The sequence below is a fragment of the Sinocyclocheilus anshuiensis genome, unplaced genomic scaffold, assembly GCF_001515605.1.
Source record: "Sinocyclocheilus anshuiensis isolate Anshui unplaced genomic scaffold, SAMN03320099.WGS_v1.1 scaffold539, whole genome shotgun sequence".
NCBI lineage: Eukaryota > Metazoa > Chordata > Actinopteri > Cypriniformes > Cyprinidae > Sinocyclocheilus > Sinocyclocheilus anshuiensis.
Window position 1 is genome coordinate 311957 of NW_015549612.1, and position 27116 is coordinate 339072.

At 37.0% G+C, this 27116-nt stretch overlaps 2 protein-coding genes across 2 annotated transcripts in view; both read left to right on the top strand.

The window, feature by feature from the left end:
- Positions 1–2067: 2067 nt before the first annotated feature.
- Positions 2068–23566, top strand: LOC107659249 (chloride intracellular channel protein 4-like). The gene is made up of 6 exons (XM_016448121.1): positions 2068–2405; positions 17753–17862; positions 19364–19489; positions 19582–19688; positions 21185–21366; positions 21532–23566. Exons 1-6 carry the CDS (start codon positions 2337–2339, stop codon positions 21694–21696), a joined length of 759 nt encoding a protein of 252 aa, XP_016303607.1. The 5' UTR covers positions 2068–2336; the 3' UTR covers positions 21697–23566.
- A 1278-nt stretch (positions 23567–24844) lies between these two features.
- LOC107659250 (titin homolog) overlaps positions 24845–27116 on the top strand; it is a 60398-nt gene continuing 58126 nt past the window's right edge. Inside the window, exon 1 of the mRNA XM_016448122.1 lies at positions 24845–25238. Within this exon, the coding sequence (XP_016303608.1) occupies positions 24937–25238 (302 nt within the window). The 5' untranslated portion in view covers positions 24845–24936. The remainder of the gene's footprint in view (positions 25239–27116) is intronic.

A 27116-nucleotide genomic window follows, 5' to 3' on the forward strand; every position in this document is an offset into this window, starting at 1 on the left:
TGCTTTTATGGTCACGATGAAACAATTTTGAAAAGCTTATTTACAGTTTTGAGTTAATAATGCACAAGTTAGCCTATGAATTCTCTCTTTACCTCAGCAGGACTTTTTACGAGAGTGGACAGCAGACCCCAACCTGTTTGTCCTCTTGTGTGCATGATCCATAAACCAAAAGACCCAGAGAGCTGATCCAGCAGGCTGCTCTCTGTTTACCTGAGCATTGTGGCAGTGCTCGAGGTCTACTGTGCACATGAGAACAAATCAGTGAAGTCTGTTTTCATCCTTTATTTTTTGCTTTATATTTTTTGTAACCTAAGTTGTGTTTGAAATTGTTAAACCCTGCAGTAATTTCTGGCTTTGAACAAAGCCACATTAAAATGAAAAAAATATTTTTGTCTCAAATCCTTTTCTTTAAATTGCATAAAAATTGCATGTTTACATCTGCAATTTGATGATTCCCTTTTAAACAAAAGTGGCTAAATGAGAAAACATCCAGTATGAGAGCATTGCATACATTACATTTGGGATGCATACAAGGCTGTTTTACATATGTTCTGTGGAAAGCCTGTGGTGTTCCAGGTCTGGTGATGACACATGATAATCAACTGCTGTACATGTTATCTTTTGTCGTCACCTTGGCAACACTTAGTGACAAATCTTTAGTAGCCACAAATGAAAGCTCAGTGAGTTCTTATTGTGTAGTGCGGTTAACAAGGACTGATCTGCAAAAACAGCCCAAGGCAACAATTTATGCCCTGGTTGTTATTTTATAGTGCCACCTGCTTCCTAACTGGCCACAGGCAGCTGTGGGAATACATAGGTGTTCAAGCGATAAACATGAGGTCTGTCTTTATGGCTGTCCCTAGAGGTCAGACTAAGTGATGGAGAGCTTTGTTTCTGGATCAGCTGTGTTTCTCTGTGCAGTGTGCTGGAAGATCATTGTTAATAACAAAGCCCTTAACAGAAATACTTGCTGTTTTTTTTTTAATTCTGGGGTTTCTTCAAGGAACTGAGAATCCAAATGAGTGTACAAATATGGCTAATCAAATTACCCTCACAATGTATGTTTGATTAGTCTTAACTTTTTTTCGGTTTAAAAGAAAAAGTATTTAAAACTGCTATTTTACCCACCACATTTTTGGGTTTATCAGATAACCACAAGTTTAATCCGGAACTAGTACTAGTTTCTATATTTACGCTGCATTAATATGTTATGATCTGTAGCATTTTGTTCAATATTTATAATTTAATGAAAGTTTATTTTTTTGGCAATTACTCATAAAAGGCAACACCATGTGCAACAGACATGCCGGTGTTCTGACAATTTAACTTACCCGGGCACATCAATATTGGGTTATTTTTCTCATGCCGAACAACAATAATTACTGTATTTGCATTACTGTGAGGGTAGGTTTAGGTTTGGTGTAGACTTTAATAAAGCATAATTTGACAGGTATCATTTTTTGTTTTCGAATTGTACTACCTACTGTAACTTTTAATGGGAGGTAGCAAAATCTGGCCGGGTATCACAAATCGACAGAACGCCGGAGTGGGAGATCTGCTTTGTTATTAGATTTTTAATAATTAAGGCATCAATAAGGATACTTTTTTTAAAATTAATTTGCTAAGTGAATTTCTCAATTACTCCTTGATAGCGTCAATTGTCGCCACCTACTGGTATAATGGTAACTTACAGAAAAGGAAACTAATGGACCAGCGAACACAAGATTCTAATCATTTGAATCAAAACATTCAAAAATTCACGCCATCCAGTTTTCCGCCAAAATATAATACAATTTTAACGAAATTATTAGGCCTAAATATATTTACGGGTAAACTCGCTTACTTAAACTGATTGACTTCTTTGTGCTGTAACACGCTTTTTCAGTAGCCGTACAACATGACTCGTACTGTCCTTATAATGCAAGTCAAATAACTTTACTATCCAAATTAGCAGTAGTATGAAACATGGGGAAGCGCTAGCTCTCTAGTGCACGCGGGGTGGTCCTCTATACCCACTCTGCGCATGACATCACCGCCTTAAATACTCCAGTTGCTTTTCCCCTTTTCCGTCGCCATCCTGAGAGCGCAGCAGAGGAGACATAGCGGGCTTTGTCGGGGTTTTCAGTGATGTGTTTCTAGGCAGCGGGACCTCGTGGAAAGAAAAGGGCATTTTTTTTATATATTTTAACGGACTCTGCATTTCGGTTGCGCTTGGAAAAACCGCAGAGTGATATTTGTGCTCGAGGAAGAGGGAGGCGTGAAAGGAAAACTTTTTGTGCCAAGGTGAAGAAATCGAGGTTTGTTGTTGCGAACGAGTCTAAAGGCAAAAGTTGGGGATGTCTCTCTTGGTACCTCAGAACGGTGTAAAGGGGGATAACGAACCCGTCATCGAGCTTTTTGTGAAGGTAAGAGCCTGACTAAAAACTCCAATCATTGGAGTAAAGACTAAAGAGATAGCGCACCCAAAAATGAACATTTTGTCATCATATACTCATACAAACCTCTACAAATAATGTTCGTTTTTGAATACAAACGATATTTTAGAGAGAACGATACACTCTGTCACCTTGTGCTTTCAATATATGTTAAAAAGATGTGACGAAAGTGAATGGTGACCGAGTCTGTCAGTCCTGAACGTTCACACTAACGTTACACCTCCCAAACTACAGGCTTCTGTTGTAATTTGAGTCATAATTCAGTTTTCTCTTGATAAGTTAACAATTCACAGTCAAAGCGACCACCTTAATATGTCTAACAATGTCAGAGAAACGATTCAGCCATTGATGGCACTATGTCCATGTGAATGTCAGATGGGTGGAGGCGTTTTCTCAATATCACTCAATGTCTGTCTATGTGCTGCTCCTTTTAGATTTTTATGATTATATGTAACAAAAATAAAGGGATAAGAGTTTACTCCCTCAGCCAAATGCACAAAGCACGCGGGTTTGCATGGAAAACCGACAACAATGTACATCTGCAGTTCCCAATCCCGACTGCAGGAAAGCCGTCAGGTCCAGGATACAAAGTAACCCACACTTGCATCGAACAGAGCCAAAAGAGCTCTGCCAGAGTTATGTCTGTTAAGAAAGGACATTGTATTTAATACCCTTTGAATGGATGAAACCGCCTTTTGTTTCTTTATCTACTGCAGCATTGTTTTGCCTTCATAACAGAGTTTCATATTTTAACTCCACACATGAATCAGTCTATTTATTGTAACCAGAGATGGTGTTAGGATCTATTTGTCGTTGGTTTGCTTCTTAAGACTAAACTCTTCGTCATTTCCAATATAAACTGAAGCGAAGGAATCCGGTCCTCCCTTGGATCTTTGAGTAATCAAACTGGAATTATTCGAATTCCTCTCCACTGCTGGAACTCTGCTGTCCTCTTTCTTTCCTTTGCTTTTCTCCTCTTTTCTCTCCCTCCAAAGGCCTTCTGCCCGGCAGAGCGGGAAAACTCCTGAAAGACTGAAAGGAGGGTGAGAAGGGAAGTGGAGGAGGGGAGGGAGTTACAGAAAGAGGAGGGGGCTCCCAGCAGTGGCTGTTTGGAGTCTGAGATCTGTTTGGAAGCGTGCAACAAGCTCTCCTCTTTAACCCGTATGGTTACTAAACTATTGGTGCATTAAAGCTCAGAGGACTTTGGATCTCAGACGTGAAAACGCTGACCAGGCCTATATGTTTCCCGAGGCTTTAATTAAAGGATGCCCCTGCTGTATTAAATGGACTGTAATTAATAATTCAATGAACATTACAGCAGTTTGTCACGTTAGAAGGCACATGTATAGGTCAGCTCTTTTTGGAAGTTGTGAAGTGACCCTACAAAACATTAGAAGAGACTCCTATTTTAAGTATGGGCTTTGGTTTCTAACAGATTGATTGTTAAAGACCCCAGGAAATCTGAGGAGTGCAGTTTTCTTTACTGTATTGCATTTATTTTACTGTATTTTTTATTTTTACTGTACTGTATTTGAGCTTTGGGTGGGACATATCGAAAAGAATTTCCTTTTAAAAATATTTCTAAAAAATGTTATTATATTGACATTTTTAAATAAACATACTGATATCTTTTTAAATACATATAGTGTTTAATTTGTATTTTTTTAGTAAAAAATGTTTTTTATTTTAATTTAAAATGCTTTATTTTTAAATAAATGTGTGTAACACACACACATATGTTTTAAATATTTGTATAAATATTTATAACAAATATAAGGATATGCTCACTTTAGAGAGCATTTGAGTAAATTTTGTCAATGTTTATAAGTACACTAACATTTAGATGGCTTCTAGCTAATGAAAAAAAATGCTCAAAACTCCAATTTTTATTTCATAGGGTCTTTACAATAAAGTGTCCATCCTGTTGCCATTTTTAGAGTATTTTGCAGTTTCTTGCTGTGAAGTCACACTGTATATGAAGTGCTTGATATTTGTGCGGTAACATGCTGTAATCCTCAGTGATACTGATCTCATGTGATGCGGTTTTTATGAATGGGATACTCTGGAAATGATTGTCTTTTATTGCTGGTGTCATATTTTTAGATTCAGCTTGACCACACAGCAGTGTTGCCTGATCATTAGATAGGGAATCATCATCAAAAATTAGTGCATGAGCAGTAAAACAATTCTCCTGCTGTTGTGGCTTTGATGTGGAACGGCATGAAGAGAGGTCACTCTCATTCAGAGTCTGCTGATATCAGATGTGCTGCAGTGACACCTACACTGTGTGTGTTTTGTTTCTATGGCACCTTGGTAAAGAGAGTTTCAGTTTATATGTTTGAAAGTGCACACATGCTGCAGCAGAAAGATAATGTTGACCTCTCTCTCTCCCTTTTTGTCGTTTTATGTCTCTCTCATTCATAATTAACAGCATGTATGTAATGCATCTTTGTTCCACCTTTTCTTCCCGCACAACATCACAGCAGGACCAGCCCCTTTGTTGCCATAGAAACCAGGCAAACCTTGCCTCTGCTGGCGGCTGATAATGCAGTCATCTCCCTTCCTCTGTACAGCCGCACCTGCTGGTCGTCTTCACCACGTGGACGTTCAGATTTTTGCTTTAATCGCAGTAAAGCACACTGCAGCGTGTGTTGATGTACAGTGCATTTCAAAAAGGGTCCGAACACACTTCTTGTGGGGCTGGATCTGATCAGTGCTTGCTGGTTTGGAAGCCTTTGTGTTTCTCTTGGTTATCTATTTATCCTCCGTGTGCTCTAATGGATTTGAGATTGAGAGATCAGCCTCAGAGCTTTAATGGGATCAGCGTCTCTTAAATTGATGTGACTTCTCTAGAGCAGTGTTTCCCAACCTTTTTTTAGTCGCGGCACCCTTTGGAAATTTTAACAAACTTGTGGCACCCTACAAATGCAGCAGTAATGCCTTGGACAGAGAAAGGATTTGCAGTTCTCATGGTTATCGGATGTTAGGCTTATTTTTTTTTTTACGGAAACGCTTCCATTCAAGTCAACATCTAGAAGTGTGGTAAATTCTAGATATTTTGTATATTTTATTATTGGATATTTAGTATTGGATATTTAAAGGAGTAGTTCACTTCCAGAATGAACATTTCCTGATAGTTTATTTTACTCACCCCCACGTCATCCAAGATGTTCATGCCTTTCTTTCTTAAGTAGCAAAGAAATTAAGTTTTGAGGAAAACATTCTAGGACTTTTCTCCATATAATAGACTTCAATGGTAGCCAACAGCTTCAAAGGGCTCTACACGATCCCATATAAAATATCCCATATATAATTTAAATTTTTCTTTAGAAAATGACTGATCGTTTTGCTAGATAAGACCCTTATTCTTCGGCTGGGATTGTGTAGAGCCCTTTGAAGCTGCATTGAAACTGCAATTTGGACCTTCAACCACTATTGAAGTCCACTATTTTGAGAAAAACCCATAATGTTTTCCTCAAAAACCTTAATTTCTTTTCAACTGAAGAAGAAAGACATTAACATCTTGGATGACATGGGGGTGAGTAAATTATCAGGAAATTTTCATTCTAGAAGTATATATTTAAATAAATAAGTTTTTAAAAGTTTTTTAAAGTGTTTTTTTTATTACAGTTTTTTGGTTTAACTGCCATAACAATTAAAATAACGAACAAAATGTATTATTTTCTTATCTGTATTCTTGAATTTTATTATATGTGCATCCCTAATTTAAAAGGGCTTACAAAAGCAAATATTGTTATTACTATTGCTCATACGTGCGGTTTGAGATTAAAACAAGTTCATGTCATGTTACTTGTTCGTCAGCATTTATGCTATAGGCCTCTCAGATCATGCAACTTGAGGATTTATAGTTTTCACTTGGAAGACTATAAAATGGTCAAGCAGATCCTTTAAAGGTGGGACAGATTCATATTTTGGGACCAGACTTTTGTAGAGATTTGTCCAAGTAAGCAACCACCCAGCAACTGTATAACAATGTGCTAAAACTACCCCAAACATCTTAGTAACCTCCCATAACACGCTAGCATTGTGGTGCAAGCAGTGTGAGTTTTGCATTGGCAAGTGTCATTTACATTTTCTTTAAAATGCATAGATCATTCATGATCCAATCCTCTACCTCTATGAGCATACGGGGTCAAATCTAGCTCTGCAAAGTGAGCCAGATCACCATGTGACAGTGGTAATGTTTACTCTGGCACTCAGGTGCTTTACACAGTCCAGGTGCTGATGATGCAACCACAGTAACCCTTGCTCTGCTTTGATTGGCTCTTTAGATTAATTATTGTTTATGCCGCATGCAGAGTCAGATGACTTCAGTGTATTGTCTGTGGTTTGATTTTTGTTTAAGCTGATGTTAGCGATAGTTCACTGCAGAGTTATAGTTTAATCACTGCTTATGAATTCAAGGCCATAGTTTGGCCTTATTTTTTTTTAGCTTTGCATGTATTTTTGAAGGAACTGTTTGCTCCTTTGACAATAAAACAGGATATGCTGACCTTTAAAATATTTAGTTTTATCTTTTTTGATATTCATATGGAGTTCATAGGCTCAGACCTATTGTGCTGTTAACAGCAGCGTGTCTGTCAAAACCTCGAGAGGAGCTTTTGCATTTGAGAAGGATTATGGCACAGCTCAGAGTGTCCTTTCATCTCTCACAGCTTCCATTTTTAACCCAAACTAGCAGTCAGGTTTTTTTTTACAGTCCAATTCCAGAGTGTTAAATATGCAATTCAGTCTTTTATCAGCTGCCAAGATGGGATCTTATATAAACACAGACATTTAAATGCATCAGATGATTTGTGAGAAAAAGGCAGTGTGTTTGTTTATAGATTGGAGAAAGTTTGTGTTCTTACATGTTCACGCAGTGATACAGGATTATTAGAACAGACAGACATGGACACATTCTTGGCCTCTGGAGTCCCACCAAAGTCAAATGCCTTCACTGCATGAGATCTGTCCTTACTGAACAGTCTGAAGGACAAAAGACATGCTCGAACTCTTTCACCCCCTCCTTCCCTCTCTCTCTTCATCCTTCAGCCAGTCGCGTTCACGGAAGGCTCATATCTGACCAGAAAGCTGCATTGCAGTCATCTCAGTAGTGAGCCATCATGGTGAAGATTCATTCTTTTGTTTGAAGCTTTGTTGTGTCCTCTTGTATTGGTTTTGTGTGTGGGCATGTCTTTTATTTCCAAACCAATGAAAAGTTTGTTGGGCGCTCCTCCTTTGAGTCGTCCATTCTGTCTGCTGTATAGGTACGAGGTGTGTGTCAGATAATTGATGCAAAATCTTTAGTTTAGTTACCGGGAATTCCCTTCAACACAGATTAAATGAGAATCTTTGTGATTATACATGAGATATCAATTATTTAATAATGTAAAATATTAATATTGATTTAAATATTGAAGCGTTTATATGCTATCAGGAAAGCAAATTTAGTTTGTAAGGCTGCACAATTTGGCCTAAGTTTAGCAATTTTATATATAAGTATGGCTATATAATAACAATAATTGCTATTATTATTATTACCAAATGTATACAAAATGAAACATTGTTGTAATATTTCACTGTAAAAAAAATAGTATTTAATAATAATAGTATTTTATTTTACATCTGTAAAATTACAGCATGCTGCAGCCCTAGAATTTGGTTTTAATAATCATCCACTAAAACATGTACATTATGACCCCCTTTTAAATATTTATTGTTCAGTATTTATTTGGAAGGTAAAGATAGCAAATAATTTTTAGATGTTCTTTTGTTGTGGGGTTCATCTTATTTACAAAACCGCACACCTGTGATTTTATGTATGCATAGCATGATGTGGAGATGTGGATGTGGAGGGAGTTTAGCTTCGGGCAGGATGCAGAAAGAGCGAAAATGAAGTGACTGTAATTGCTGGTTTATTTTCGACTGGATTAATCATAAGTTGCATCTTCCGTAAATAGTTAGCTATATTTTTTGAGAAATGAAATAGATATTATAGATCATTATACATGATGATCATTGCACATATGGGTGTTTTATTCATTATATATATTTTGTTCTTGTTTTGAATGTTTTGAGACACTCACAGTCTCTTATGAGTTAAGTTTGTTTGTGTGTGACGGCCTTTTGCAGCCATGTGCCAATGAGTGTGATTTCAGGAGCTTATGGAGCTGTGTCAGCGCTGTCTGATTCCCTCACAGGTTTTAAACGGGATCGTGTGGAAGTGCCATTGCCGTCACGACATTTAATGTCACTGGACGATGACATCTGTAGCAAAGCCAGCATTTGGATTTCATTTTAAAAGTAAAATTTAGGCAAATTTGACTAGGTTCTTCTAGCAGGAGTGATTTTACTGTGGCCGTCTTAACCTATATGCTCGTCTCGGTTTGTCTAGATTCTGCTGTTGATCTGCATGTGTTTAGTTTTGTCAGATATCACAGCTGATTGGCTCTCATCTCAGGGACAAAGCTACCTGCGTGTTTTTTGTTAGTTTGAAAAACACTTGTTTATTCAGCTGGTACAACATTGTGTAACCAGTGGTGTAGGCGAGGCGAGAATGCATGTGTCCATTGATGTGAGTGTGCGAGCGTTGACCAAAGACAGGCTGGAAGCGTAGCCGTGAGTCATCAGTCTGGGGTCTGCTTTTGTGTTAGGAGGAATGTTCTGGGAATGTTTGCACAAGCTTAGGAGGTCTGCATGGAATCTGGTAACATGCAGAATTCAGATGCCAACAATTTATTTTAAACTATTATGCTTTTTCACTTTTTCAACTTTTAGTCTGTTATGTTGCTGTTTGAGCATAAAAAAGATCTGCAAAATTACAAAGCTCAAAGTCCACTTCAAAAGACATATCTTCCCTTCTTTTGCTTGCTAAATTGCTTTCCTTATTATAATAGTGTTTTCAAATGTTATTGAAGTGTAGTACTTTCAGCTCTCTTTATCATGTTTTAAAGACATGTTTCAAGTTCAATATAAATGAAAGATGTCTTTGATTACCACAGACAATCTTGAGAGTTGAAAGCTGGATATATCCTATTTGCATAGATTTAGTAAGTGATTTTCTCACAAGGGGTGGGCAATATAACCAAAATCTTATTTCACGCTAAATACACACACACACACACACACAGTAAGAAAAACGCAAGAAATTGAATAATCAAATGGAAAAATAAATCATGGCATAGCCTTCAGTGTCACATAGTCTTTCAGAAGTCATTCTAATATGCAGATTTGGTACATACTACATAGGAAACATTATTATCTTGAAAATGCTGCTTAATATTTTTGCGAAAACATTGATCCTTTTTAAAGGATTCTTTGAATAGAAAGTTCACCAGAGAGCATGACCGTCTGTTGGCATTCCCACTTTGCGTCTTAAATACAGTCCATAGAAATACATGAAATCATAGATTGTCTGATGTGAACGTCATTTGGAAAATTAATGTTTCTTTCAAGTGGGAAATCCTTCTTTCTGTCTGTATGTCTTATTCTTTCTCTTTCTCCTTCCCTCTTTTTCCCTACTTCCATATAAGGTAACATCGTGGTCAGATCGTTCACAAGGGCTGGAGAATGAGCACATTGTGATTGTGAAGAGTTTGGCTGTTTAGAGTTCTAAATTTAGTCTGCTGGGCACTTCCCCTCGGCCCCACCTCCAGACACACACACACACACACACACACACACACACACACACACACACAACACACATCTCTGTCCTGTGGGAATCTCACAGTGTGGCCTAACAAGGCAGGGCTGAAAGAGAGAGCTGGAGTGGGTGCTGTGCCATGAGAATGTGTGTCTGATTGTGTTGAGGTGTGTGTGTGTGAGTGTGTGTGAGAGAGAGACTCCACCTTCATGCATTCAGATTGAGTTGCCCTCTGTGACTTTTTCAGAGCTTTGCTGGAAGAGATGAGATCACTCACAGAGACCGCAGATCAGATGGAGACGGTGACATGCTCAGCAGCTACTGCACCATGACTCACTGTCTCCACTAGACAGCTGTAGCTGTGTGCGCTTCTCCTTTGGGAGTTCAAATCCTTCATCTGTCCCTGACAGTGTCACAGAGTATATTAAAAACACTTCACATCCACCTGAGCTTGAGAAAGAGAGAATGTGACACAGTTCAGCCGAAAGCGTATTAGCAGTGAACATTATAATGGACAAAGTTTTGATCTGGAAACCTTGATGATACTCAAGACAAACCCCGATTAAAAGTGTTTGCTCTGAAAATGTGTTATAAATAGGGATTAAAAACGGCTAGTATAACTATATTTTTGTATATTAGTACACACCATCATTACAAACTTTAAAAAATACATTATTTTTCTCTGGACAAAATAGCATGCATTCAATTAAGCGACTGTTACATCTATTTTGAATAAATGCTGTTCTTGTGAACTTTTAAGTCATCAATTAATAAACCCAGAAAAATGTATAATGTACAAAAAAAATAATTAAGCAGCACAGGTGTTTTCTATGGAAGCATATAGGTAGCGAAATTCAATTTAAAATGCAATATGCAAAACGGCAATGCAATATTCAAAATGGCAACGCAATATTCAAAATTGCATTGTATTTCTGTATTTACATTTACATTTACATTTTCCATTACCCATGCGTGCAAAGTTTGTTGCAAAAGGAAAATGAAAATGAAATTATATAATTTACATTTGCCATTTCCAACAGTAGTCTTAATATGTAAATTGCATGCGAATTTGAATGCTTTATAAGTTGCGAAATGAAAATGAAAATGTATAACACAAATTGATTTGATATGTGTAACATGTCCAAGCAGAAATGGTAGCATAATGATCATTTAAATGCTATTTGTCCTAAATGCATTTAGACTAACAGTTAGAACACTTAGGATTGCATTTTCATCATGACACCGTGGGATATTTGTAGCAAAATTCAGTGCAGCTTTGAAAATGCATTCCAAGCTGACCACGCCCACCCTCTGTCAATCATTACTTCAAGGCGGGGATTGGCGGAAGCGTGTTACGTTTGGATCGTTTGAAACATGGTGGCTGGAGATCTGATAAGATCGTTGAATTCCACCAGCTAATTTCAAGACGCTGGCGTCACGTGGGTCACCCGCAGTGTAAGACGCTCAAAGCTCAAGACGTTCGGATAGACGTTCGGTCGGTCGTTCGAACGTTTGATTTTAGCATGGAATACGCTTCATATATTTCTCTGTTCACGCTCCACTTCATCTGCCAGTGAATTCGACGATCTTATCAGATCTCCAGCCGCCATGTTTCAAACGATCCAAACGTAACACGCTTCCGCCAATCCCCGCCTTGAAGTAATGATTGACAGAGGGTGGGCGTGGTCCGCGTGGAATGCATTTTCAAAGCCGCCCTGAATTTTGCTACAAATATCCCACGGTGTCATGATGAAAATGCAATCCTAAGTGTTCTAACTGTTAGTCTAAATGCATTTAGGACAAATAGCATTTAAATTATCATTATGCTACCATTTCTGCTTGAACATGTTACACATATCAAATCAATTTGTGTTATACATTTTCATTTCGCAACTTATCAAGCGTTCAAATTTGCATGCAATTTACATATTAAGACTGCTGTTGGAAATGGCAAATGTAAATTATATAATTTCATTTTTCCTTTTGCAACAAACTTTGCACGTATGGGTAATGGAAAATGTAAATTTAAATACAGAAATACAATGCCATTTTGAATATTGCGTTGCCATTTTGCATATTGCATTGCCATTTTGCATATTGCATTTTAAATTGAATTTCGCTACCTATATGCTTCCATAGTTTTCAACATTGATAACAATAAATGTTTCTTCAGTACCACGTCAGCATATTAGAATGATTTTTTGAAGGATCATGCAACACTGAAGACTGGAGTAGTGGCATTGAAAATTCAACTTTGCCATCACAGGAATAAACTACATTTTAAAATGTTAAAATAGAAAACAGCTAATTTACATTACAATAAATAAATGTAATATTTCACAATATTACTGTTTTACTGTATTCTTTTTTGTTAATAAATGCATCTGTGGTTAACGTCTTTTTTCAAAAACATGAAAAAAATGTACCAACCCCAAACATTTGAATGTGTCTATGTATAAATTACTAATTTATTTTAGAAATATACATGTGTAAATTGTTTTAACAATTGTTTTTAATTTTATTTAATCAGGGAAAAAATGTATATGCAGGAACTTTTGACACTAGCATCATTCAAAACGTTTTCAAAGCGTTTAGAACTGATTCACAAAATCGGTCTGTTTAACCAAACATTTCAACTCTTTCTAAGGTCTTTGGTTGGTAATTCTTTTGGAATATGAGTAAGCTTTCTGTTTTTGCTCAAGGTTTCGGTGTTGCCATATACGGTATGCAGCCATTCTTTCACTTCCTTAGACTGCCATCTGTTTTTTCCCCTCTTTTCTTTTGGATGCACCCAGTGTGTTTTTAAGAGGTGTTGAACAAAAGGGCTCTGTTTGTGTTTGGAGTAATCCATATGGATCTGAGAGAGCGAGACCTCTCTGAATAAAAAGATGTGTATAGAGGGCAACATCTATGGAAAACAGACATGCAAACACACTGCTGCTGTTCATTTTTGACCATGGGCATCTTTCAAAGGTCATTTGGACCCTTCCGATTTTAAGGGGACAACATCAGTTCTGTTCAAAATTGGCTGATAAAAACATGAAGCACAGACGTTCCAGTATCTTGAGCTGTGAGTGGTGTGTTGTGTAGCTGAGTTATTTTAGTCGGATCAAATGGGTTTGAATGTAACCCTGGACGTGTGCGCAGCTGTCTGAAAGGAAATGCTTGCCCTCAGTTGACGTCGCAAAACCTAAACAAAACCCTCACTCAACACCCCATGCCGGACATTTCTGGAATGTATTCTGCTCCCCTCCCCACCATCCTCTGAGGCCTTACAGAGGGGGAGGTGAGAGAGAAGAGGAGTACAAAAACAAAAAGGGGAGAAATGAAGACAGAAGGGGGCTTAACATATAAACAGGAAAGAATTCTTTCTAGTTTGTGAAAGCTCACCTGCTGCTGCTTTTGTCTTGTCTTGTTGCTTCACTACTTATGAAGATGTGTTGTAATCAGTAATTAAGCTTCTTTTATAAAGCTTGATTCAAAAGGACTTGGAGTTGGATTATAACCAGTGAATAATTAAATCCAGATTCTTTTAAATAAAAATTCTGCAGGGACTTGAATGGCTAACGTCTTTTTGAGAGTTTTTCTCTCTGTCCCTCGTTAATACAAACAATTGGTCTTATTAAACCTGTTTGTGTGAGGAGAGGCAGTTTGCCCTCTGTTGTGATGAATGGAGCAGATGAGCAGAAACACCCTGGGGAATCCACAGCTGTGCTAACCTTCAAACTATTACTGGTACTGCAGCAAGAAAACTAATTACCAAAACTAACCTCTATTTGTAGCTGCTTTATCAATTTATTCGACTTCCTTAAAATTTGAATGGTTTTGTCTTTAAACAAAAGGAGCCTACGATTCTGATGTTTGCAGAAAATAAGTCACTCAGGCTTGATGAACGATTATTGACAAGTCAACAGTTTTCCCATGACTTGATTTTCTTGGTTTCCTGTCACAATCTAGCATCATTAAATAGCATCAGTACTTCAGTGATCAGTCACTCAGAAATGCTTTGATATATTATCTGTAATATTTAGAGAACAGGGAGGCATATATAAATATATTCATCTTATTTTTTATAAATGTATTTATTCTGCAAATATTGAATAAATTGTCACTTTTGATAAATTTTAAGTAGGACTGTCAAATCGGTTAATTACAGTTAATCACATCTAAAATAATAGTTTGTGATTTGCACATCTAAAATAAAAGTTATTGTGTTTGCACAATATATGTGTGTGTACTGTGTATATTTATATGTAGCCTATATAAATACACACCTGTATATATTTAAGAAATATTGAGGCGTGTATATATATATTACATATATTTATTAAATATATACATGTCTGTGTGTGTGTGTGTATATATATATATATATATATATATATCTCGTATAAACTAAACCGATTTGTTTGAAAATTCAACTTTGCAATCACAGGAATGATTATTTTAAAATGTATCAAAATAGAAACCAGTTATTTTAAATGATAATAAAATTCAACAAAATCACTGTTGTTTTTGATTAAATGAAGCCTTGATGAACATAAGAGACAGTATATAATAATCCTATTTTTATGTTTTTTAGGTTATTTTAGGTTTTTGTAAAGTAGCTTTTGTCTAGAGTACCGGTTTACAGATTTTCTCAAACTTGGTATTGCTTGTCAAATAGTATTGAAGAAGTTCATAATTTATATTTGTCTACATAGTAGACCGTATATGCATTATGTAGAGAAATAAAGATTTCATTTCAATCAGAACTTCTTTTCTTCATTTCTATTGACGTTTTCAGACTCGCACAGAAGCACAAAGTGAAGAAGCTTTGATTTGAATGTTTTTCTTCATCATAACCCTCATCTTTTTGTACTGTTGCAGTTCTTGGCTGTGAGTTTGTGTAACAGGTTGTTTTGTGTGGTCTATTGTCAGCCCTAATAGACTGAACTCTACAGGACAGACACTACATCCATGTGTCTCTATGGAAACTGTTGACAGACTTCCCATTCCCATGCCCAGTGAACATCTTTCACTGGGCAGAAACCGGAAGCCACTGAATCATCTTCAGTCATAAAATCTCTGACTCTTACTCCCCTCCTTGAACAATGCCCATTTTCTTTCCCAGAATGACACAGGTTTTATTTTGAGAATGTGAGTGAATGGAGGAATGTAAAAGGGACACAAATTCACTCTTTACCAGCACATTTTAACAAGAGAAGCCACTGAAAATGAACCCTGAGTCAACTTGCTACAGTGAGCACTGAACAGAAGTAAAACTTTTGTTCACCACAGAGAGAGAGAAAAGTGTATGAACGAGATGCCAGGCAGCAGGGTGCCTGGACGGGAAAGAGATAGGAAGAATAAAAGCGAGAGAGAGCGCGATCTCTCTAGAACAAAGTCTTCTGTTCTTTATTGGGCTGCTGGATTCTTTTCAGCGTGCGAAACCAGATAACACGAGAGCTTACAACAATACACCGCTGAGGAAAAAAGCCGATTCAGATATCAGTGCTGCTCTGTGAGGTTTATTGAACTCTGAGAACATGCTAGAATCCAGAACAGACCATTTATGATTGTGTAATGCCTTCCTTAAATGGTACAGAATGGGTTTCATCCAATAAATGGTGGTGACTTCATCTAAGTGTTGTCTTATAATGATATTTACATTATAAATGATTAATTATTATAAATATTTTCTGCCTAGCTGTGTTCCAAAACCTACGTCTGTGCCTAGTACTGCCTAAATAGGAAGCTGCCTCAGGAGTATTCATTCAAAATTTGTAACACTTTACATGAAATGCGCAGGAAGTTTGACTCACAGATGATTTTAATATAGGCATCATAGAGAAAAATAATGCAGTTCTCTTAAAGGGGTCATATGATGCTGCTAAAAAGAACATTATTTTGTGTATTTGGTGTAATGAAATGTGTTTATGCAGTTTAAGGTTAAAAAAACACATTATTTTCCACATACTGTACATTATTGTTTCTCCTCTATGCCCCAGGGGCTAGCGTGAGGAACGGCCGGAGGGTTAGACTGAGCAGAGAATGGCGTGGCTGACTCTTAAATTTTATAAAGAATATCTCTTTGGATTTGAGACTTTAGTCTTTGCAACTTTACACATCTTCTTTATGCACCAAGAGCTTGTAACACTCCAAAGAGAAAGGAAAAATTGAAATCGCATCATATGACCCCTTTAAGCATGAATATATAGGCCTATATATAAGATTTTTTCCCCCTTAAAATAAAGTAAGGTGAGAGTTCACCCAAAAATGAAAATTCTGAAAATTCTAATAAAATGTTCTTTTATACTGTATTTTGATGAAAATTTAGCATTAGTGAACATTTTACCTTTAAATTGTAGTGTATGTGATGGTAGTTTGGCCAAAACAAGGAATTTAAGGAGGCAGCATAAAGAAGATTTCTATTTTTGCTTCAAGTGTTCTTTAAAGCTCGATAGTTTTTGGTAAAGAACACTAGTTTCTGTCAGGTCAGGTCAGTCTGACTGTCAGCTCATTGCATAATTAGCTGAATCTAAATTGCTGAAGCACACATGAACATATCTAGTCTCTGAGTCATAAGCATCTTGTTTCTGGAGCTTAGTGGAGGGCTAATGGAGAGATGGTCTGTTGTGTGTTGGAGTTCTCACTGAGGTTGGTATTCAGCCGAGAGATGCGGAGGAGGAGGGGGGCTCCTTTGGTGATATCTCCACTGAGGAATTCATGTCTTTGAAAAAATGTTCACACATACACTTGCTATCCCAACAGAAAGATTAATGTTTGAATGTTTTAAAGGGGCACTCAGCCATGTCCCTAATTGAAAAATAAATAAATGCATAAAGCATAATAGGATAGGCTCAATAAAATCACACGACTAGCTAAATTCCATTATCTTTATCTCAGTACTCCGCTGTTGTACATTTTCACTAAGTGAATGGTAACACTTTAGAATAGGAAACACATATTCACTATTAACTAAAAGTTTTCCCACAATAAACTCCTAATTTGCTACTTGTTATAAGTTAGTAAAGTATTTAAGTTTAGGTCTGGGGTAGATTAAAGGATCTAAAATATGGTCATGCAGAATAAGGCAACAATATGTGCTTTATAAGTACTAATAAACAGCCAATATGCTAGTAATTTGCATGCTAATAAGCAACTAGTTAGTAGTGGGAATTGGTCCTTAAAATAAAGTGTTACCACCTGAATAAATGTATGCTCGTTTTTATGTACATTTTCATGAATTTCAGGGTCTCTGGATGGTCTCTTCGGCAGTGAAAGAACACAGTGTCAGTGTACAGTGTTGTAGCTTTCACTGTCCAGTTGGTTATTACAGATTTATGGAAACTGGAAATGCCCGACATGTTTTTAAGTCAGGGGTCAGCTTGCCTTTTTGCTCTTAATATTGGTTTGTGTGTTGGAAGTGGGGTTAAAGTTAGTCTTCCAGTCAAATAAATCTCAGTAACTGGAGCTGATTCTTTAAGTTATCTATCTTGATGTGGTTTAGTTGTTTCTCTGGCTATAATCTGATCTATCAGTGATGGTACAGAGTTGTACGATAATAACCCTGTGATTGCAAAATGTTTGCTGCTATTCCCGCTGCTGATGTGGAGCAACTCATCGGAATGATGACAGTTTTACTGATTTCTCAAGTCAGACTAACATATTTTTCTTTCTCTTTCAGGCGGGCAGTGATGGAGAAAGTATCGGCAACTGTCCATTTTCTCAGCGTCTCTTCATGATCCTGTGGCTGAAGGGTGTGGTCTTCAATGTCACCACTGTGGACCTTAAGAGGTGCGTGTGAACATTCTTGGTTTATTGGCAGAAATATCCCCAGAAGTGACTTAAATCTGATAAAACTTTCCATGGAGACATGCATTGTCTTTGTTTGGAAAAACTATAGGCCTATATACAATCTAAATAAATTTGTGTCCGCTTTTAGATAGCAAAGTAATGTGTGCATAATAAGTGTGTGTGTGTATTGGTGAATCTCATTTTCAGCCATCTCAGATATTCATTTTCATTCTCAGTCTTAGGCATTCGCAGTTGTCCGTGATGTTGTGTGAGTAAGCATGTTTAAGTATTTCACTGAGGAATTTAAGACGCTCGTGTGGCAGTGAGGCAGCAGTGGCACTATATTTTTACGCCCGGGTGTGAGCCACTGATGATCCGTGGTAATATTTTGAACTTCTGAAAATGAGGTTAAGCCATCTAATATTAGCTGTGACTTTAACCTGCTATTATATAGTATCCACTGTGCTGCGTGTGAATCCTAAATACTTCTTTAAATGAGGTTAACCAAGTGTTACAGTCTTAGAATATTGCAAGATTCTTTGATCTTCTTTTTGAAAACTGACTGATACAGTATATGCTCAAATATTTAAACATATTCACATCAATCTATGATGTGTGTGTGTGTGTGTGTGAGATTACATGACTGTTTGAAGAGAGCTTCCACACCTATAGTCTGTTTTTCTCCCTCTTTCTGTTAAGACTTTCCACATATGATCTTCAGTCAGTGTTTTATGAGGCTGTAACAGAGACCTTGTTGAGCTCAAATTTTATGACCCTAAAATGAAATCAAACTATGTGAAACTGTGACTATTGCATCATCAATATCTACTTTTTCGTTCTTTCGTTCTTTCTTGCTTCTGTTCTTTCTTGCTTGCCTGCCTATTGCTTTCTCCTCTCTCTTACCCTTTCCTTCGTGCCACCAAAAGGGATAGGGTGCTCCTTGTGCTCATGCCAGAGGTGTGAGGTCATTTCCTGTTGTTGTAGCTGGTAAGATCAGAGTGTTCCTGCCTGCAAGGCCTCATGGGACATATGCCCCCTCTGTTCCTGAACCCTCAAGTGTTTTAAGATTTCACAGTCTCCCTTTGTGGACATCCAGGAAAGTCCTCAGTTGGAAAAAAATATTTATGTAGAACAATCTTTTAGGGGTAGGGTTAGCATTTATCCTACTGGTTTTATAAAAAGCTAAGTAAATGTGTGCATGCTTGTGTGTGTGTGTGTGTGTGTGTGTGTGTTGGGCTGTGAGTGCTCTGGAAAACCCCTTATTGTGCCACAGTGTACAGCCCCTGAGGGCATCTTATCGCCTTGTATTTGTAAAGAAAAACAATTAATTAAATTGCTTTGGGCTCTGCCATGCTGACCGCCTGTTATAGCTCAGTAATAAAACATTTCTACAGTTTTTAGACTTCGATTTTTCTTCAAATTCTCATTGAAAATCGATAATTTCATCATTTAGAGAAGTATTTATTTACATTAATGTTATAGTTATGTTTCTTCTTGGTAGAAAACCAGCTGATCTGCAGAATCTGGCCCCAGGAACCCATCCTCCCTTCATCACCTTTAATGGAGAGGTCAAAACAGATGTCAACAAGATCGAAGAGTTCCTAGAGGACGTCCTCTGCCCTCCAAAGTTAGTGAAAGAGTGTGTTTGTGGATTTAAGTGTCACATGTGTCAACACCACGTCAAAAGGTTTTACTTGACGTATGTGTTTATATACTCAGGTACTCTAAACTTGGTGCCAGACACCCAGAATCCAACACGGCAGGGATGGATATATTTGCCAAGTTCTCTGCCTTCATCAAGAATTCCAAACCTGATGCCAACGAGGGTGACCAGAAATATTTAACTCTTTCACCTCCAAACAAAAGACCAAATGTATATTGCTCAGTGGAATACTCACACATTTGATAAGCTTAGTTTAACCGTACAAACACTTTCTATTGCTCTAGTTTGAGAGATTAGACCTGGTTATGGTTGCCATGTCTCGCGTTGTGTATGTAAACAGTGTTGTCTCTAGTTTAGAGAACGCAGGGCTTGGATCCAGTGTCTAATTTACATGCTTTAGTGCTGTAGGCAGAGCTACAATTTGATAGTTAGATCAACTTCCAGAGTAAACACTGTTACCTGAAACAAAGTTTTCGAAATAAGAGTGCCTGTACTCTGATCAGAAGGTGTAGAACTGTTGTCAAAATGATAAATACGCTAGGAATTTGCCTTGATGCAAAGCTGTACAATCTCAAAGACTCCTCAGCTCAATAAGAGTTTGGCAGTGACCATGAATATAAACTAACTTCAAGAGCCTCCACCCTAGTAAAATGTTGACTGTGGGTGATAACTGCCTCTTCATTCCAGCTGGAGTCTGTCAACAATGTCTCAAGGCTAGCAGACAGCGCTGTGTACAGGAGAAATGGCTAGGATATGCCACCTCTCACAGAGAGCAAAACATGCCTTAGCATTTCAGTTTGCACACCTGAGTGTTCCTTTTTCTTTTTGAAAGTTTAGAGCTAAATGAAATGAACTGTACTGTAGGGATCTGCTTTCACTGGTGCGTGATTATGCCCTTATGTGGCAGCTTAGTAGAAGTGCAACCAAACACTGCAATTACATTTTGGCACTTTCTCCCTCTAGAGGGCAAGTTACATTCTTTTTAACTGTAATCCGTTCTTCTTTTGCATTTTGTGAATTATATATTATATTATAAATTATTTAATGATAAATACTTGATGATTGTATAATATTATATTGTACAAAGATACTCTTTTATAATAATTTGTCCACTTTGACAAAACACTGCAAGATGAAGTAATTTTTCTAGTTATTTTTTAACTACACTGTGTGTAGTTGACAGTTCAGTTGTACTTTTATTTATTAAACAATATTTTAATTTTTCACAGTTTGAAATTAATGCTCTGTCAGTAAATAAAGTGAATTGATTAATTTACTGTGAAATATTGTTGTGTCTTTCCAATTAAGTAGTATAGTCTTTGTGAATTGTAAAAACAGACATTGACTTGGAAAAAAAGCTTTAAAGTGGCTGGCTACCTGCAAGGAAAGTTGCATGAAGGAGAGCAACTTTCATTTATTATTAACAACTTTAATTTATTATTATTTTATTAATAAAAATATTTATATTTTTCTATCCAAAAAGTGAATCATTTGGGCTTTAAGATCTTAATTAGAGTGTTCACATAAATAATAAGCCAGATAAAAATTGTGAACCACTAACAACACAAATGTGAAAACGGCATCTTTGACATTAATACAATGCAAGTTTTTTAAAATGTTTTTATTCTACCTAACTCTTTAACGGGTTATGACATATAGGTTTGGAGAGGGGACTGCTGAAGACCTTGCAGAAGTTGGATGAGTACCTGTGCTCTCCTCTGCCGGACGAGATCGACCACAACAGCATGGAGGAAGTGAAGGCCTCCACACGCAGTTTCCTTGATGGTGAAGAGATGACACTGGCTGACTGCAACCTGCTGCCCAAACTCCACATCGTTAAGGTAACGAGCCATACAGGTCATCCTATGCTGCAGATTGAAGAGACATTTTTACAACATTATTTTGGGCTTCAAATGATCTTTTAATGGGGTTATAATGTGCAGTATTAAATGGCGAACTGAGCAGGAAGATTGTCAAATTAATTTTTTCCCCCGTTTTGCTTGCAGGTGGTGGCAAAGAAGTACAGAGGCTTTGAGATCCCTAAAGACATGATGGGCATTTGGAGGTACCTGAACAATGCATACAAGCGCGAGGAGTTCACCAACACGTGTCCCAGCGACAAGGAGATCGAGATCGCCTACGCTGATGTAGCAAAGCGGCTTGTCAAATAATGGCTCAAAATCTCCTCCACTCCGCTCCCTGCGCTAGGACTGTTTATTTTCCATCACATGAGAAAGAGAAAGAAACAAGCTATGGACTCCTTTTTTCCTCCTCTTTTATTTAGAGTAAATACCCAATGCATGATTTCTCCTTCCGCCGTTACAGCTCTTTAGGACATATCAATAATTTTCAATGCGGCTGAAAAGCTTTTTCACACTTTTTTTTCTTTTCTTTTTGTCTTAGTTTAAGTGTTAAAGCAGGAAGTGCCAGATACTGTCGGCGTATCGATGGCTGATAGTGTGTGAGCATGTGGCTCACGCATATCTATTCCTCTCACCCACACTATGTAGCAATAAGAGTGGGTTCACCAGCCTTTTGTTTTAATATGGATTTAAAATATGAAAAAGATGCTTTTTCTAAGCTTGCAAAGTGAACAGTTATGAAACACTTTTTTTGTTTTGTTTCTATCTAAACGCATTTAAACAGTGTTGAAAGCTCCAGTGTGTATTTTCAGAGAGTTTTAGAGAACAGTGTAGCACCGAAGTCTCAAAAGATCCTTTATCGAAGTTTAAAATGAAGTGCATATTGACTTACGTTGATGTCAGAAGGCTGACACTTAAATATGAAGTTCATATCATACACATTAGTCATCAGTTGTTTGCAAAAATGGCACCTCATACCATGTAAATTTGCAGCGCCTGTGGCCTTTTTATGAAGGAAAGACCTCGTTAACAAACAATAGATACGTGAAGAGATTCTATAGATCTGCCTTATTCACTCTAGATTCATTATTTAGCATAAAGAGTGCTGCACCATCTTAACTGTATTTCATGGCATGAAACACATGAAGGAAAACACCTGTGTAGCTGTAGAGGTAGAACTACATCACTTGCACTTCACATGAAGCGTCCTTAACAATTTGAATAGTAGCAAAATGGGATTTTCTTTTTTTTAAATAAATGGTTTAAATAGACAAGGAGCATCTCATTTAAAGAAGCTGAGTTTTTAAGATGTGGTGCTATCAAAAGACTGTATAGACAGAAAAATGGCTTTATAGCCTTACCAAGTTAGCCTACCATTTTATGTTGATACAACATTGAAAGTAAGCTTGTAGTTTCTGATTTGGATGTTAATGGAAGTTTATAAATGAAAGAAACTGGTTGCCATATGTTTTTCCAATTCTTTTTGTGATGGAGAATTATAAATCTTGTTTTTGGTTTTCAGAAATGAACGTGCAAATTGTATACAATCATGAACTGTAACGACACCTGTGGCCTTATACATTTTCTCAAGGTAGCAAAAAAGAGAACATTAAGCATTGAATAAAACTCAAAATCCAACATACAAGGACAGAGACAGAGTGAGAGTAAAATGAATTGAGACCCATCTCTCTGCTGTTGGAAGTGAGTGAGTTGCTGCCCTGTGGGAACAAAAACAGGAAGATTGTGTTGCAGAGGAGCTTGTTTCCTTTTTCCTCTCCTCGGTTTATGCTGATCCATTAATGGACTGGATGGCTTAGTGAAAATGTAGAGATTTTTTTCGGTCCGTGATTCAGTTCACTTTGAGTTCAGACTAGGAGATCATTTGCACACTATTAGAAAGTTGGACCAGGGCCACTTTTTAAAAATGTTTTTCAGCGTTGTGCATTTAAAGGAATCAGCAATGCGCCATGCATTGTTTTTTTTTGAGAGAGATGCTCCCTCCGTACTATTCAGCCCATATCTCTTTCTGAGAAACTGAATGTTAAAATGTTGCTCTTTGTAGATTTCTGACTGGACCTGTGTATGTGCGTGCAAGGAACAGGTTTTACATTAAAAACACTGCATGTTTGCCATATGCATTTGCACTCTCATTAAATAAACTGCTGGCAGCTATGACAAATTTGGAGTATTAATTATTTTGGTATAAAATATCTATACTGTTTTATACTAATTACTGGATCGTCACTTTCACGCTTCTGACAGTCACAGATTTCTGTCTTTGAAGGGCAAAACTTCAAACTCCCCCCTCTTTGTTTCTTCCTGTTATGTCTGTGTCAGTCCTTCTCTTGAATGTTAATAACCACACATGCAGTATGGATGCAAAAACCTTTCTATCCAGAATGAATATATAATACATGAATGTATAGAGCTTTTATTTAGCCATTCCTTAATGAAGGATTGAGAGTTACATGAGAAGGTCAGCTTTTAACTAGCATTGTGATAATGTGCTAGTTTAGAAAAATCAATTAATACCACATCACGGAATTCATCAAATTCATTGCTAATACTGTTTTTTTTTTCTACAAAAATGGTCATTTCTTGAATAATGTAATTTAGTAACTGAATGAAAATGAAAATTGAAGACCGGAAAAACCTGTCAAATGTTTTCCAATTAAAACATATTCCTAAGAAAATATTTTATGTTTAGAACATTGGTAGCACTTTACAACAAACTCATTTGTGAACTTTGGTTAATACATAGACATGAACTAACGATGAGCATTACGGTTTTTTATATAATGCATATTAATTTGTATTTATTCATGTTAGTTAATAAAAATACAATTGTTCGAGCTAGTTCACAGTGCATTAACTAATGCCAATAATTTTTGATTTGGAAAAATGTATCAGTGAATGTTGAAATAAACATTAACTAAGATGAATAAATTACATAGAACTATCAGTCATTGTTCATGTTAACTAAAGTACTGAACCAATGTTAACAAATTAAACTGTAAAAGGTAACATATTTTAAAGAAACATCTGGATAATTTCTTTAAAATTAATTTCACTGTGATTGTAATATGATAATTTTCATTTTTACAAGTTGCGAGTTATAGATTTCTTTTACGCATGTGGACGCATGACCACAAGGAGGCGCTATAACCTTTTTTCCATTCAAAGCAAATTGCAATGGTTGTCTCACACTGGAGATTGGATTTAATTAAACAAGCACTGTAAATTAACAATAGAACATTCAGAAGAAACTAGGTGTGTGTATTCCAGTTTCAGTATATATATATATATATATATATACAGACCAGTTTTTGTTCTGTCAGAAAGACGTTAACAAGGGAAAAGTGTACACGGAGTTCAAAGCTGAAGCGCGCGCTCCGCCCAACACGCTCCCGTGCGCTTCAGGAGCGCGTGAATAACACCGAATTTCCAGCGCGCGCCAAACAAACCGTGCGCATTTCAAACTTTCAGTTTTGCCACTTTCGGAAGACTAAAGGTATACTTCACCTTTGTATATGTCGTAAAGGCTCGGCCATGAGCATATCAAAGTCCAAAATTAAGAAACTGTTTGGGAAGTCAAAGAGCTTCGATAAGGAAAGCAGGGATGCTGACAGGACTGAGGGTCAGAGGGGCACTTCACCAGAAGACGACCAGGCGAGTTTCAGAGGTTCGGTCATGACTTTACCGTCGAGCCCTAGAGATGTCACCTCGTTCCCGGACTCACTGCCCACCAGCCCCGCCGAGAAGAAGAAGAAACGCTTCCCGACCTGGAGGTCCAAAAAGAGGAATAAAGATAAAGAGTTTCTCAGTAGTACCGGAGAACTGTTCAACCACAGGCGAGTGATCTGTCCTCTCATTTCTAATGCGCTTTCCCCTGAGTATCTGTCATGGGAATCTGTGAATGAGCACCATATGCTGCCATCTCTCCTTAATTTCACACCACTGATATTAGTTACTCTGGTGTGTTTTGAGCCCTTTTTTACTTGGTCAGACTGGGAGACCATCTTAAACCAGCTAAGGCTGTTTTTTCTTCATAAGGGTGTTTAATTTTAATGTTATTAATGATTTGGTAGCACTTTAGGTTAGGGTAGGGTAACTTTCTTTAATGAGTCATTAACAAAACGGTCAGCTAATCGTATGCTCATAACTTTGATGTATTCATATCTTAATTTGTGTAAATTTCAAAACCTGTCAAAAACAGTCATATTTCAACGGACATTAAAACTAAATAAGTTATATTTTGCATAAAGATAATGCCATACTGCAGCATTATTCAAAAATGAAACATTGAAACCACTGATAGATCAGTGATTGAAACATTATTTTAATCATGACAATGAAGCTCCTCCTTCCTCATGACCATTATTTAAAGGAGACATATTATGCCCCTTTTTACAATATGTAATATAAATCTCTGGTGTCCCCCGAATGAGTCTGGGAAGTTTCAGCTCAAAATACTCCACAGATCATTTATTATATCATTTTGAAAATGCCTATTTTGAGTGGAAGCAGAAACACACTGTTTTTCGGGCCTGACTCTTTAAATGCAAATTAGCTGCTGCTCCCCGCCCCCTTTTCCAGAAAGCCATTACAGCTTGTACCTGCTAAAAAAACATCTGTTTTGGTTCTGATTATCATGTTTATCTTGCTGAAATCATATGTTTTAAGCCATATGAGTTTAAACTTCTGATATATGGTTTTCTGAGAGCACACATCCAAAGCACATGGACAGAAAGTGGCTGTCACAGCATGTGAGTACTAAACTCTCAAAAGTTCTCATTCACACACAAGTTTACGTTAAAAACACACGAGTTACAAAAAAACAGTCGGTTATGTCTGTGAAGGTAAACAGCTGGGAAATAAATCACATGTTTATTTTATATCTGTGTGGCAGCAGCAATATACAGTAAATAAATCAATAAATCCACTGCTCTGTTGTCTCCTCTGAGGCTGCGACTGTAAATAGTGTTCTGTGCTCGTCTGTGCAGCCAGTGACAGAACAGTTAGCATGTTTTGCTCAAATTTTCGCCATGACATTAGAACTAGTACACCGTTGTCGCTTGCAAAAACACAATAACGGTGCAGTGGGTGTAAATTTACAGATTAAGGGGCGGTAATATTATAATGAGATCCCTTTGCCACGTCACCAAGGGAGCATTCACATTGTGTAAAATTGTAAAATAACTGACTGACTGTTATAATATATACACACACACACACACACACACACACATATACGTATATATATATATATATATATATATATATGATCAAAAATTAAGTTTTGATATAGGCCTATTTACGGTACACTGTAAAAAATTTCCTAATTATTATTTGTACAAGTTCCACAGAAATTTTACATTCAGTCAATTTCTGTCTTCAAAGTGTTGCCTGAATTGTTATTTTTTTAGTTGGCTCAACCTTTACTGAAATAGTTTTATAGTCCATTCAACTAAAATTAAGATAAATAAACATATACAGACAAGACCAAATTACCAAAGGCTCCTGAGGACACATTGAGGCCTTATGAAGCTAAACAATCAAAAACCGGCAGCGTGCACTGTATCGCCAAGGATCACCGTTTCATTTAAAAACCTTCTTTACTGTTCTACTGAAGAAAAAAAGTCACTGACATCTGAGATGGCCTGAGGGTCAATAAAATAACAGCAAATTTCCATTTTTGGGTGAACTATCCCTTTAAAGTGCTCCAGTTG

Excerpts from the sequence above, each read along its gene's own strand:
- LOC107659249 (XM_016448121.1), top strand. The coding sequence starts at position 2,337 with ATGTCTCTCTTGGTACCTCAGAACGGTGTAAAGGGGGATAACGAACCC. Across the intron at positions 19,689-21,184 it reads CAAACCTGATGCCAACGAGG|GTTTGGAGAGGGGACTGCTG; the intron begins GTGACCAGAAAT and ends TATGACATATAG. Across the intron at positions 21,367-21,531 it reads CCAAACTCCACATCGTTAAG|GTGGTGGCAAAGAAGTACAG; the intron begins GTAACGAGCCAT and ends TTTTGCTTGCAG.